Here is a 15431-nt window from a genome sequence, read left to right on the forward strand (position 1 = left end):
TAATATATTAGACATATTAGTTATGTCTGTGGCCCGACCCCCCTGTTATCATATAGAGCACACACACTTATATTTACTGGTGGTTTTTATATACTCATGACGACATTGTTTAGACCGATACACAAGTACTATGCAGTACAATACTATTGCCATATTTAATAAGAAAACAAATCTATTCTGTGCAAACTTTGTGATTATGTTTGTTGTTGTGTGTGTGTGCGTTAGCCTAGCAGTTTTTTCTGCCTATCTAAATCTAATGCTTGTGTTTGTCTATCCGAGCCAGGACTAGTGGAGAAAATATCCTTTTTGCAATTGCAGTGAACCTCAAACTTGCAACATATTGAAGTCTAGCAACAGATTTCTTTTTTTTTGCACGCCATGGCTGCCACGCCTGTTAGGCACCTCTGTAGTTTTAAATTAAGCAGGAGAAAAGCCTGGGTCTCCTTTCAAATATGATGTATTATAGCATATAGCATTTGCCAATAATGTATCCCATCTAACATCATTCATGTACTGTATGCTAGCATGCATACCGAAAAGAAGCTCAGCTTGTAGAGAAAGCTAAATCCTGAGTAGATTCCTATAATCGCCTCAAGTGGCACCATTCTGGCCAATGCCTTATCCCCTGGATGTCTGGATAGGAAATAAAGGTTGCAAACTTTGATACACTTTTTGGAATTGTTAAAAGTCTCTGGATCCATGACCGTGACCATGACATCATTGAAGAATCGCTAGCTGTCATACAAAGGCCTTGGAAGTCCAAAACATATGCTGTTATCTGGTAGTTATCAAGAGAAAGACAATTATTTCAAATCTTTTTCATCTTACAATTCCATCTTTTGCTGTGATTGCCGAATAGCTATAGATTACACAACGTTGAGGTGAAACAGTGTGATAAATCCCTCTGTTTGACTTCTTACTCTCTCTTCTATGACACCTTCTGTTGTCAGATGATAACTGTACATTGATACAGAGTCTTAGTCTCAATGCTTATACCTTAATGATATTACTGCATAGCGGAAGTCCTAAAAATAAGACTGCTGAGAGGCAACTAATCTAGCAACTGATAAACCTGCCGTCTTAAATGAGAGGGTGAAGTTAGTATATGAGAAGCTGACGGGAGCTTTCTCTTATTACTCTCTAACTCATACAGTAGATCCTTGTTGTTGGGCTGTCCCTCTGGATAAGCCAGCACATAAAATATTAGACAGTTTTGAAGAAAAAAAGCACTCCAGCTTGATCACTTTTGTAATTCATACCGTGGGCACCTTAAGCTGAGCTTGGGTCTTACTAATGTTCCTATACACCTGCATATTAGTGAAAAGTAAATATTCTAGTCACATGCACCGCTACTGTCTTGATTTATTTATGTGAATATTGCTGCCCTTTCCATCAGTGCACTTAACCCCTGGTAATTAAATAGAGATCTGAATACTTACTACAGTATTTTGATAGATGTATGACTCAATCTGAAAAAAGCTTTGCTAAGTGCGGTGGAGCGGGCAGCTGTTTGCAGTAGCAGAAAGGGAAGGGAGGAGAGACATTGGCTTGCGGACTGACTGGGGGACATCAAAGAGGACGAAGCGAGCCCTGAGCCGAGCTCTCTCCAATGATTAAAAGCAGGGGCCGCAGTAACGTCTGGATGGGCCATTTAAAACTAATGAGGGAAAATAAATAGAGCAATGGCTATTGGCAGGTGGAGAGGTGGAGTGAATATATGTGTGTGTGTGTGTGTGTGTGTGTGTGTGTGTGTGTGTGTGTGTGTGTGTGTGTGTGTGTGTGTGTGTGTGTGTGTGTGTGTGTGAACATAAAGAAGGCAGACGTCACCAAGCAGCAAACCTTGAATTTTAAATTCTCTGTCCACAATGTCATGACTTTATAAATGATGTGCATTGTGTGACGCACAGTAGAATTCCCACCACCGGGATCCTCTATAATTTGACAGGCTAGTTCAGCCTCCTCATACATGCATCACTGCCTATAGATCTAAAATTGATCCTTAAGGTTAATGTTGACTATTTTCAACGTCATATTTGACATCAACATTGACTCACACTGTGTTGCTGCGAGTTGACTTTTTATAGTATTGCGTGTGGTTTGCTCTGAAGAATATGTAGGCAGGAGATATTTGATTTTATGAATGAGTCATGTTACTCTGGATCGTTTGCCCTTTCCTCATGCTGTTGAGACACACACAAATAGGAACATGCACACCAAGTGAGGCGGAAGACAAGTAAGTGGAAGTGAAGAGCTGACACAGGCACATCAATTAACAGCCTATCTATGGGGCAGTCAGCGAAACCATGTGCTGTGATTCATCAAAGGGGAAGGTTGTCTATGAGTACAATTTGTACGTCATGAGTGACATCAGTTGTGGATGCATTGCAGGCGTTTATTTATTAGTCATCATACTGTTATTGCCTACATGCATATTTCAGAAATGTAGCTCAACTTTGTGAAAAGGTGCTAGGAACTTCTTACTTTTCTTCGATTCTTTAACCAAATTTATTTTTTACTATTCTGCTTCTGTTTCTTTCACAACAATAGTTTTCAATTTCTTCTCCAATCATTTCTTCTTTTCTCTTGTATTTCTCTATTCTTATAATGTGCAGTTCTCTTCTTTTTTAAATTCTTTTCCTCTTGTTGTCATCATCTTTTCCATGTTCAAAGCACAGCTTAAGCTAAAGGCACAGACTGCACAGCTCCTACAACAAGCCATCGTTTTCTTTGTTGATAATCCAAGTGCTTGGTTAGATTATACGAAAAGCCAACCCATTTTAACGGATTCCAGGCCCCTTTTCACAATGTCAGTGTCAGAGTTGAGTTATTTCTCAATCCACTGCTCTTCCAAGATCTAATGGGCAATTATCTGCGGAGGAGAAGTTAATGGGTGTCCTATTTCACAAAGTCCCCAGTTATTTATGTCAATGAGCGCCATTGTGTGGAAACGTGGCAGACCCGTGCTAACCGCTCTACTTGTTTAGATATTCTCTATGGAATCCCACACCCATTGTAAGCCAGCACTAACCACAAGACCAACGTGTGTGTGTGTGTGTGTGTGTGTGTGTGTGTGCGTGTGTGTGTCAGTATGTCAATGTGTTAAGATGTAGAATACCAGTGTGTGTGTGTGTGTGTGTGTGTGTGTGTAGACCAATGTAACGTACATAAATGCAGAGACATGATGAAAGTATATACTGACCACCTCAATACACACAAACCCATATAAACAGACATCCCGCCTCCCACATACACCACACACACACACACACACTCACCACAGACACTTACACAAGCAGCGGCGTAGACCTACCACCACATACTCAGACAACCCCCTACACATGCACATAGCTAGAGACCCACAGCCACATATGCAGGCATCCCCCCCATACACACACACACAGAACCAGAGACCCACCACCAACATCAACACCCACAGGCTCAGGCTTGGTGACATCATGGCTTGGATGACAGCACGTCTTCCAGCCCCATTAGTCTGATTGTAGGTGGCTCCGCCGCAGTGATTTATGGGTCAATATACATAGTCACTCTCTGCTGTGTTGATTTATAAGCCATGTTTTGGTCCCTTTGGTCCCCAGACCACAAGACTTGGGAGGGGGAGTCCTGTACAAATAATGGCATTGTAAAACTGGAGACAGAGGGAGAGAAGACCCGCCCTGTCACTCTCTCATCACCCAGCGCTGTTGACATGTTTTGATTGGTCAGTGAAATCAGGAAGCTCGGCACATGCATATATATGTGATGCCAAATTCTCTTTCAGTCATCTTGTAGTTTTCTCTCTTTGCATACACCTGCCCACCTGTTAATGTCTAGCTAGCTGTCTCCCTTTGTACTGTCTTCCTGTTAGTCTCCCAGTCTCTCTGTCCATTTGTTTTCCTATTGATGTCATGTATCTGTTTGTCAGCTCTCCTTTGTCATCTGTTTTCTTTCCCACTTTTTTCTTTGCCTCAGAAGTGTCTGAGTTTTTAAGAGCCCTATTAATTCTGTCTAACGCCACAGTGGAAAATGGCTTTGCACAGGCAAGAAAGAAAGAAAGAAAGAAAGAAAGAAAGAAAGAAAAACACAATGTTCACATCCTATGTAAACTCTACATCAGCCTTGCATTCATTTTTGTTCTTTATTTACAGAGCATATTACTGTTTGTATTCTGTTAAAAACGGCCAAAAACCCTTTGGCTTATAAAAACTCACTTTGTGGTGATTTGATTTTTCCCAACTCTGACTATATATTTTAAAGTCTGAGTATAATTAACCCAGAGATACTACTGTACATACTTTTAAATTATTTTCCTTCTTTCTCCAATTTGATTACATTTTTTTTTTATTTAAATGATTTTCTTTTCTTTATATTTCTTGATCTCTTTCACCTTTTAACCTTCCTTCTTTCTCTCTCTCCAACCCAGTTGCGTAGGAGGCCCCCAGTTGACTGCTCTGAGCTGTTGTTTATAATTGGGTTGTGCTTTGTTACCACAGCACGCAGCATGTTGCCCTCAGTCCAAACAAATCTGGCAGTTGTTTAAGCAGTGAAAATGCACTGAGCCTGTTAATGCAAAAAGGACAGCAGGTAGCTGTAAATGTCATAAAACTCACAGTTTGGCACATTTAGTGGTCAGTTGTTGCTAGTTGGACACAGTGTTGGAAGAGTTGTATCTCAGAACTGTTGTAATGTTTTGTCTAAGCGGCACTGCCAAAAATGATAAGTACTACGTCTGTGTTTTATATTAATAAATATCCTTTTACTTATACTTGGAGACAAATTTGCATGTTTTTTTCCTTAGCTCCTCCAACAGCAACATATTTGTCTAGCAAGTCAGTGGAACATTTTTCTATTCCAGATACTGTATAATATTCATTGTGAACGCAGGCAGTTAAAGTCTAACAGTTTAATGATCATATATATAATTGCACTTTAATAAGTTGCAATTATTATTGTTAGCGGTAGCATTATTACATTGTTGTTGTTAGGAGGCTTTGCAGCGCATTGTGTGTATCTTGAAGCCAGCTGTCACACTCTCCTCCCAGGAGCATTTGTAGGGAGGATACACTGAAAGGCCACCAGGAACCTACTGAGAGCCCTTCAAGGAAGTTTCTAAATATGTGTGTTGATGTGTGCATGTATGAGAATTAGTGTGGGTGTGTGTGGGTGTGCATTTGGATGTATTGGGATGTGTGCATACTTGTATGCGAGTTATAATTAGAAGCTTCTCCTGACTGACAGGTGTTGGGACAACCTGCTGCGGCCCTCCAGTGGTGCATGCTGGGTGCCCGCATCTCCTCTAGTCTCAGCCAGAGAAATTGGCAGGTGGATTTTGTACTTGTGGAAAGCGTGGGTGAATAGAGGGATGGATGGACATAAGTAGGAATGGGATGATTAAAAAAAGAAAGTATGACAGTATTTCCTGAATATCCTTTCAGAGCAATGGCACCATGTTTGACATTTCCACCAGCTATGAGTAATGTTCTCAATGTGCTCAGGCTGCACAGAACTCGCACACTGGACAATGAGGTGGCAGAGATTTGTGTGTGCCCACAGCCAGACACTGAAAACACACCGTGAGTCATTATAAACCATGCCAACACCATACATACACACACACATACACGCACGCACGCGCGTGCGCGCGCACACACACACACACACACACACACACACACACACACACACACACACACACACACACACACACACACACATATGTTGTCTTTCATACAGTATGTGCACATATACACGCCCACAGCAGTTACCCACAGTCACACTAAAGGTTGCCAGCCACTAAGCACAACGTAGATTTCATGACTAAATTAATTTAAATTGACGTCCACCAGATCTAAAAGTCTGAGCGTGTGGGCTGTTACTGTACGAGGAAGCAGGATTTGCTTACTGGTCATAATCATGCACTGATCATCGTCAACATTTTCGGCTGCTGATCTCATGAACTGAACAGAAGACAAAATGATTTAAAGTTGATTTTTTCTTTTTTTCAGCACACAATAATTTAAACTTTAGTCATATTGGACCAAAATACATATAATGAATGTGTGCTTTACTGTAGTACTGTACCAGAGGCTACCATGTAAGACCCTCTTTCAGTTTGAATGACCTAGAATAGAATATTTACAGATCATTTATATTAAAAGAAGAAAATACTGAATCTGTTACAGCAACGACACACAGTAGATTATTCCAATTTATGGGTTGCAGTGCCGTATCAGATTCTCATGCCCATACAAGGGCTCGTCTCGAGGATGTCCCAGGTCAATACCGTAGGTCCCATGTGAGTCAGCTTTATGTGTCAAACAGTTCCAGTTCACAGTGTTAACAGTAATAGCTGTCAGGTTGTGAACAGCCGTCGCAAAAGGCAATTATGTTTCTGTGTAATATAAATTTTGTCTGATTATTAACATCATTGACACGGTTGATTTTGAAGAAGACATGAGGGTCGAAACGTCATCTCAATTAAAAAGAGGAATGCATATGGAGCCAGCGTGTGCAACACAGCTGTCGGTGTGCGTTGCTTATATCTATATTATATGAAGAGACTGAACTCACCTTAGTGGTCAGTATGACCACTAAAGTACAGTATGAACTCTTTTAGGGTCAGAGAGAAGCATCACTATATATTTAAGCTATGTAAAAGTGGAATATTGTTCAAATATCTATTTTCAGTGTCAACCCCTGTAGCTGCTATTCTCGCATAATCAAAGAAATCACACGTGCCAAAATTAAATTTTTGCTCACTTTATATAAATGTCTAATCTAAAGCTTTTATCATTCTGACAACTGCGACAATGGCATGGGATTCCATTCAAAGTAAATATTTTAGTAACTACAACGTAGCACACACACAAAAGCTAATTTGAGCTGTCTGCTTTAGACACCTGTGTTCATCAAAGACAATAATTAGCACCAGGAGTTTTGGGCTCAATCTCATAATTAGCTAATTGTTTATTTACTGCTGACTCTAGATCGGAATGTCCTTTCAAACATATTTGGAAAACAAGGCTGACAATGTTCCTGCTTTTAATGAGTGGAAAGCTAAGACCAACCCAAACAAAAGGTATTTGATGCACAAGCAGAAACAAGTGACATGGCTTTGGGTAAATGTGTGTGCAAAAATTCTCTGAATGCTTGTCCATTTAAGTATTATAGCAAATCCTCAAAGTGTGCTGTTGCTCCAGCTTAAGTGCTCCAGGCTGCACAAGGTCCCAGAGCAAAAACAAGGAAGTGCACCTGCTATGTGAAGTCTCCTCTTCTCCATCCATCCATGTCTCTCATCTGTACAACTTCTTCCCCTCCTGTAAACCTTCCCCCTTTCTTCCCGCTGATCATTCTCTTCAGGCTACTGTTTCTATAATGAGCATTTCCTCCCCCCCCCTCCCTATTCTCTCACTTAGCCCCCACTCCTCCCTCCTCTCCTGTCCTCCCCTTCTCACTGTGTGCAGAATTGGAGAAGCTTATCGCCTAGCAACCACAATTAAAGTACAACAAGTCAGTGGCGGTAGCAGCCGCCATCAGAGCAAGCTTCACAAACCTTCGTGTGACCAACGGCAAGAGAGGAAAATAGAGAGAGAGTTTGATAGGAAGGGAGGGAAAACGGAGCGAAAGAGTTGAAGTTGGACAGGTGAACTGCAATTAGAGCCACCACTGGAACACCGAAGTGAGGGCTTGGGGGTTTTTTTAAAACAAGAGAAAAAGAAGACAGGGAGAGTGGAGTAACGTTCTCCGACTGGGTTCACTGGGTTGGACTCGACAGGTATTTGTGTGCGCTGGAATTAATGGACACAAAGTGAAGGTATTCTGACAAATATGATGGTGTTTTTATGTGTGGATTACTTCTTATGTATTTCTGTTTGCTCGTTAGACAGTATTTGAAGGAAGACATGTTAAACAAATTATGCTTTTAGGGGCATTTGGCTTGAATGCAGTATATATTGTGCCTGTAATTTCACAGCTGTGAGGGAATGCCAAGGTTTTTTGGGTACCTGCTGTAAAGGTATGCATTCACACACCTGTGTCTATACACACACTAAGAAAAATTTCAACTTAAGCGTGTGGATAAAACTGGAATCTGGTGAATTATTTTAGGACTGACTAATTGATTATTATGTATTTATTATTGTTAGATTCATATAATCCCTTCCATATGGTCATTGTTTCCTGATTTAAAAAATAAATTTGCACATAATATACAAATATGTCCTACACTTGATGCGTAAAGCCAGCTAATTGTCTCCCATATGTTCCCCACTATCATTAGGATAATTGACTAAGGTATTAAGAATAGCTCTAGTTGTCAGGTGTAATGTCTCCTGTTACCATTGTCTATGGAAACATACCTAGTAAAAGATGCATGGAGAGAGAGCGGGTTTGTATGAGCTGAGATTGCACATGAGCTGTTAATCTTGGTTTGATTTTTGCTAGATTTTTAGTGATGCTTTCCGTGAATACATGTGGACAGAGGTGAAAGGATGCAGATGGCAAGTTGCAGGAACGCCTTGAACTAAGTTTGTGAGACGCTGGTGTACAAACGGCCATAAACTCATTCAATGCCATTTACAGAATTTTAATTGAAGCTTGCTTCCATAACTTCTCATTTCTGTTTGGCAGAAGATAATGTGAATGACACACTGTAACAAAAGGGAATGCTTTTATATTTGTTTGTTAGGTCAAAAATGTTTCTGTGGGTTGTAAATTTTGAGGTTCTTCAAAATAAATCCTAACCAGCCTCCAGGATGCAGTAATGCTCTGTTATGGCACAATTTAAAAAAGAAACACTTGTCATAGTGAATACGTAAATAATTCCCATGAATTTCCAGAACCACGCTGTTAATCGTGTGCTTATTCATGCTTTGATGCAGTCATTATTTCAGCCTGAATGGTGGCTCTAAAATAGTGCTCCTTCAACCCCCCACAGACCTATCTTTCACATAAAGGACACCCACCTGCTCTCATCCCCATGACAGATTGGCACTACCTGAGGGCACTGTGGGGGAGCTGGCAGGTGAAAGGTCAGTCACTCCATATGGCCTATCCTGTCCCCACCAGGAGGATGAAACTCATATGCAGACTTAAACGCACAGAAAAGTCAACGATGGTCAAAATGTCACTGCACTGCACACATAAAAGCACACACACATACACAAACACTCAAAACGCCAGGGTAGAGGAGTCACTTGCTGTTCAAAATGTCATTGCACTGCTCACATAAAAGCCCATTGCGCACACACTCACGCTCAGAACAGCAGTTTTCTCTGATGTTTAGTTTTAGATTCAAAGGGAGGAAATGGCTTTTTCTCACTTCTTTTTTTTAAGGATACACTCTCCGTGCTGTACCACTTAATCTCTGAACACCAGTAGATGTCCATTAATGGCTCCACTGATAAAATTGGAGACATTGGGCTCTATTTTCGTGGCGACGCAACAACCAACAAAAGCAGCGCTCCGACGTTTGGTATTTTCCTGACCTTGAAGTTCACTTTGCCCATCTGTGTGATATTTTGGTAATGTTAATCTGCTGCCAATCTTATTATTTTATGTACATGTGCAAACCACACCAGGCTGCTACTAAATAAAATAAAAAAATAAAAAAACACATTTATTAAATCTATCAGACTGGTCGGTTATAACTCGGTCTGTCCATGCAGGATACATTGGATTACCGCTCATTAACCTGTGTGTCACAGCCTCTTTTTAAAAAAATTTAAAAAGCGGTTCATGTTTTTTCTTAAAATGCTTTACGAAGCAAACACTGCTGTTTCACTTCTTAAAATATGATGTGACTTTTTACAACGTAAATTACAGTCGAATTATGACTTAAAGGTTGTCGGATTGATAGGATTATTTGATTTCCTTTACCTTTACCTTTTTGTTATTGATTTCTATCAGCATTGTACTAAATAACTGTTAAAAGACCAGTGATGTGATTGGCTATCAGTATATTTATTAACCAACACATCTCTCCAACTTCCAGCCCTTTGGATGATTTGGCAACCTGTCTACAGTGTGCTCTGTCCCTGGCCCAAGGCACTCTGGGACCGTCTTTCATAAAGGAAATGAAGGGTTTTGGAGTCAGTGAATGTATTCTTAGGAAGGTCTCTGGATTTGAGCCTTGAAACCATCATCGTATTTCGTATTGCATATACTTCTGTTTTATTTTGGTGGTGGAGCATGGCTGCCTCCCTCTCCCACCTTATATAAAAATGCAAAACAGCAACAGAATTTCACTCTGCAAATGTCTTCAGCCTTAGGCCGGTTATGTGTTATGTGTTGAGAGTGTTTCTCCCGTGTGCATTACTGTCTGTCTCAGCTGTGTCACTGCTAAGGGCTAAACACCCCCAGGAGATACGGACGGCAGGGGGATACTATGTGTGTGTCTGCACCGTTGTGTATACTGTAGGTTTGTTTTTGTGTCAGTGTGTGTGTTCTGTGCATGTGTGCCTAATAAGTTGGCTCTGCCAGAGGGATGTATTCAAACGGCCCCTTGTTGAGCAGAGCTGGCAGGACGTACTTTTTTGCACCTGGAGTTTCTGATTTTCATCATCATCATCATCAGGGAAATGGCTTTTAAACCTGTCTCTCACTCACTCTTCTTGCCTTCTCTCACGTTCACATTACAAGATCATTACCCATGTAATTGGCTCTCCCAGGGTGGCATTGCTCATTTGATTGGTGTTACTTTAAAGGTAGATGTCCAGATTAGTGGGAGAGTTGAGAAATACATTACTGTAGGTCACATGAATACATGAATGTAACGAAATACAAGTGAAATTGTTGGTATTATATAGAGTACATATATACATTTATACTGTGCCCTCTGACTATAGTTTTGCAGCATGCTCTCTACAAGAGAGTACTTAAGGAGGGAGAACCATACTATTTCTGTCTTAGATGGTGATTGTAATGTGTTATTCTTCTCTGATTTACAGAGTCTGGGCTCTGCTGACCGAAAGGAGAATCAGCGCAAGAAGTAAGTTGCATCCCTTTACCTGCCTGTGTACATTCCTCTCTTTTGTCTTTATTTGATTTCAAGAAAATAGCAAAAGAGACCAGAGACGTGGACATTTTCATTGGAAATCAATGGCTCCCAGAAACGTTATGTTCTCCCACCAATGGTTGTTGCCACCGTGATCTCTTGCTAACGTGGCAACAACTAAACGTGACGTTGCCATGTGATATCTTGAGAATGGCATCTTCTGTGGATTTGTGATTCACACCTAAGAGCTTTTTGCTGTGAGACAACGCTGTTAACCACTAAGCCTGTATCTTACTCATATCAGTAAAATAACTGAGGATTAGGTCTGTAGGTATTGGAGATCGACAGAGATAGATAGTTGCTCAGCAACCAAAGCAATGGACACCCATACTTTTCTTTACAACACATCTCTCCTGTCTGTTTCTTCCTGTCAGCAGTGCAACAGGCATGGTCTGTGCACCTAAAGAGTTTGTCTGTGTGAATGGATACTTGAAATGACAATGGAGGTGTTTATACATTTTTTTCTCTCTTAATTCCAGTCCAAGACATTTCAGGATGGCTCACTTTGGACCAATAAGCCAATTTACCCATGACTATATAATTAATTTTCTGCTAGCTGTCATTCTTTGACCATCGGATTGAAATGAAGCTTCAATGAGTGTGACCTCTGTTAGTTTTTTAATTGAGTACATTCAGTCAGGTACTCTTGATATTGTTTAAAGATCCCATGGCATGAAAATGTCACTTTATGAGGTTTTTTAACATTAATATGAGTTCCCCCAGCCTGCCTATGGTCCCCCAGTGGCTAGAAATGGCGATAGGTGTAAACCAAGCCCTGGGTATCCTGCTCTGCCTTTGAGAAAATGAAAGCTCAGATGGGCCGATCTGGAATCTGCCCCTGATGAGGTCATAAGGAGTAAGGTTACCTCCCCTTTCACTGCTTTGCCCGCCCAGAGAATTTGGCCCACCCATGAGAGAGAGACATCATGGCTTTCAAACGAGCAAAGTGGCAGTTGGTCAAGGCCACTTTGCCCACTCTCCACATAAAGTCTTTAAACACTTCAGATGTAGCGTTATCAGCTGTCAAAGTGACGCCAAAATGAATGGCGGTCAATGGAATGCTAACGGTAGGTGATGGCTTGTTAGCCTAAGAGTCTCCCCATAGGAGGTACGCTTTCCAGATGCTCGCTTACCCCCTTGGTTTGTCCGTCAGTTATTGTAAAGCCCAGTGACGGTAAAACCTTAGCTCTGCAACTTGTCGATTTATTGTCGGAAGTTGATACGTTACCATGGCAAAGGCACACATAAAAAGGGCTAGGTTAGGGTTAGGTCCCTTGAAGTCAACGGTCGCAGCGCTGCCTTGAAGTCGACGTTGGGGGCTTAAAACACCATCGAGCATCATAGAAGTAATGTATACTTTGTAATATCCGATGTGTCTGATGTGCCAGGTGTGCTGGCACAGTAAGCGCTCAGTGTGCTAGAATGGCAGACATCTGTTGCCAGGAGACGGGCTATACAGTATAACCATCACGGGATGTCAAGTAACAGGAGTCATCCCCAGAAAAAGAGGGAAGGAGAAGAGGGTTCAGTTTACTCTGCCACACATTTATTAATGCAAGCTAAAACACATGTATGAGCATAAATGAACAGGCACAGTGGGGTAAATAGGAAAACAGTATTCATACACATCTATGTTCATGTTTTTCATCTCAAGATAACCATTAACCTACATACGTGTGTGTGTGTGTGTGTGTGTGTGTGTGTGTGTGTGTGTGTGTGTGTGTGTGTGTGTGTGAGAGAGAGAGAGAAAGGGAGAGAGACTATTAGTTTGTTCTTCAATATCCTATCTGTATTATCTCTCCATCCACCATCTTCTTCTCTGTTCTGGCACCTATTCTGCCTTCTGCTCAGCTTTCCATTGGTAGGATGATTAGGACTATGTCAGTAACATTCAGTCTAATCAAATGTCAGCAAAATGATTAATTTAATCATATAGGATTGTACAGATATGGTTAGTCTTTTTCTGCATCTCAATGCAGATCAAATATTTGCTTATTTCTGTCCTGACAGAAAATCCAACATTCTCTTATTCCTGAGCAGCATGTCAATGATTCCAGCTGTTCCTCTTCTTACCTACAGATGGAATATTGCTAAACTCTGGCTCATTGTTCCTCCAGATGGAGATGACCATTCATGCCTTTATTTTGTCCCACTTGGACCACTGCAATTCTCTGTTTACGTGCCTTAGCAGGTAATCACTGGATCATTTACAAGTGGTTCAGACTCCCTCTGCCAGGCTTATTACCAGGTGTACTAAAAGGACTCACATTACACCTATTTTGATATCTTTATCCCCGTCAAGTGGATTCCTACACAAAGCAGGGCGAACACATTTTCACACGTTTCATTGCATTTTTAAGACATTCGAGATTTTATAGAGCTTCAAATTGCCTTTTTACCTCTCTTTTTTTGCTGTTTTTGATGAATTTGTTTAGTCACAGTTTTCGTTTTTGATTTTAACACCTAAATTAAAGACCTTGGGCTTCATAGTTGTACTAAGAAGTGCTTTATGATTGGATTTTGACTTTGTTGCTCCTCTCTCTCTCTCCCTCTCTGTTTGCCCTTTTTTATATGCACTCATGCTCTTACTGCGTTTTAGTCACTTTACCTCTATAATTGTTAAGTGCTTTGTGCTCATGAAATCTTGTTCTCTGTATATATATATATATATATATATATATATATATATATATATATATATATATGGAAAATAGAAAATAGTTCACTGAAACATGTTTCTGAAAACATTTTAAGCGAGAAATAGGCCGTGCAGTTGCTGAATCTGTCTTCATTTCAGCTCAACAAAGGTCAGTTTAGAAGATTTTTGTCAGATTTTGAGAGACTAGTCACCTCATTCCGCTCGCCATTTCCGGGTGAGTAGCGACTGCCCTGCCGCCGACTGAACTCTCGGCTCGTTGGAGATGAACTGCGCCTCGCCTGTAAAGTAGACGAGAGCAGGCAACAGCAGCCGGGAACGGTGACAAAAATCTGCTCTCAAGTCAGACAGTTTCTAGCAGTTTCAGCAGCCTTCAGCAGGACTAAATAAGCCAAATTGTTGCTGCTGTTCTGAAAGATATTAAACATTCTGAACTTAGCAGAACCTTTCCTTTTTTGTTTTTTCTTCATATTTGCAAAGTTAAGTGATTTAGCATTTAAATATCCATTATTATAAGCTTCAGTCTCAATTTAAAAAAGTGATTAATCGCAATTAATTACAGCAAATTGTGCAATTAATTAGTTAATTTTTTTTAATTGATTGACAGCCCTAATATATATATATATATATATATATATATATATATATATATATATATATATATATATATATATATATACTACACTCACTTAACTTATTTCCTATTTATGCTGGGTGCAGACAGTACAGGAAGGAAGGAATAATAGAAGGATGGGGAACTAAGGGTGTCTTGGAGGCTGGGGGATGCTTTGCGTTTTTCATGGAGCAAGGGATTTAGGTACGGATGTCAGAGAAGAGAGAACTTGATTAGACTTATTTATTCACAGGAGCAGGCCATGTAATTGTTCTCATATGGGGTGACGTACCGTAGGTGTGGTGTGTGTGTGTGTGTGTGTGTGTGTGTGTGTGTGTGTGTGTGTGTGTGTGTGTGTGTGTGTGTGTGTGTGTGTGTGTGTGTGAGAGTGGATATTTGTTCTTCAGCAATGTGCCAGACTTGGTTTTGTTTAGATAATAAAACCATGTTCTAGTTCAATGTAATTTCTCAGTTCCACAACTTTAGAGATATTCTCTTCTGGAAAAGAAGAGACAGAGACGATTAGATAAAGAATAACTTTCCCACCACCTAAGTAAAAAAATGCACTCAATCAATGAAGGTATAACTTTTTTATTTATGCAAGAAAATCTATATACGAGTTTTCAAAAGCTGTCGTGGAAATCACTTTCTAGTGGATAATGGCTTGTCTTTGAAGTGACACAGCTGTCTCTTTTAAAACGTATACATCTATATAAGACGGCTCTATTGCTGAAATAACCATCAGACACTCTTTTTTTCACTCTAAAGACGCTGCGTCTCAGACCCAGCTGTTGTTTTAGCGACCACGTTCCCCCACAGTTGCAGGACTTTCTCTCCCAGCAGTAGCTGCTTGTTGCCGTGGTTACAAAGCCAAAGCCCAGCAGCATTTAATTCATGGCGACATCACAGGTTTTATGTATTTCATTCAGTGTTCGGTGCACAAAGTCCTGAATGGGGCTGATCAAACACAGCGCCTCATGTCTCAGATCAGAGGAAAGGAGATGAGAGAGGAAAAGCAGAAGAAATAGCTACATCTTATACGGCTTATCTACCAAGCACAAGTAAAGATGAAAACGGGCCAATGAGCATTAACATGAATAAAATGTTTTTCC

At 40.5% G+C, this 15431-nt stretch overlaps 1 protein-coding gene across 3 annotated transcripts in view; it reads left to right on the forward strand.

Annotated features, from left to right (window-relative positions):
* Positions 1-15431, forward strand: part of ankfn1b (ankyrin repeat and fibronectin type III domain containing 1b) — a 146159-nt gene that overhangs the window by 80862 nt on the left and 49866 nt on the right. For all 3 annotated transcript variants that reach the window (XM_028568531.1, XM_028568532.1, XM_028568530.1), the window contains one exon: positions 10944-10984. In XM_028568531.1, the coding sequence (XP_028424332.1) occupies positions 10944-10984 (41 nt within the window). The remainder of the gene's footprint in view (positions 1-10943; positions 10985-15431) is intronic.

The sequence above is a fragment of the Perca flavescens genome, chromosome 21 (genome assembly GCF_004354835.1).
Source record: "Perca flavescens isolate YP-PL-M2 chromosome 21, PFLA_1.0, whole genome shotgun sequence".
Lineage (NCBI taxonomy): Eukaryota > Metazoa > Chordata > Actinopteri > Perciformes > Percidae > Perca > Perca flavescens.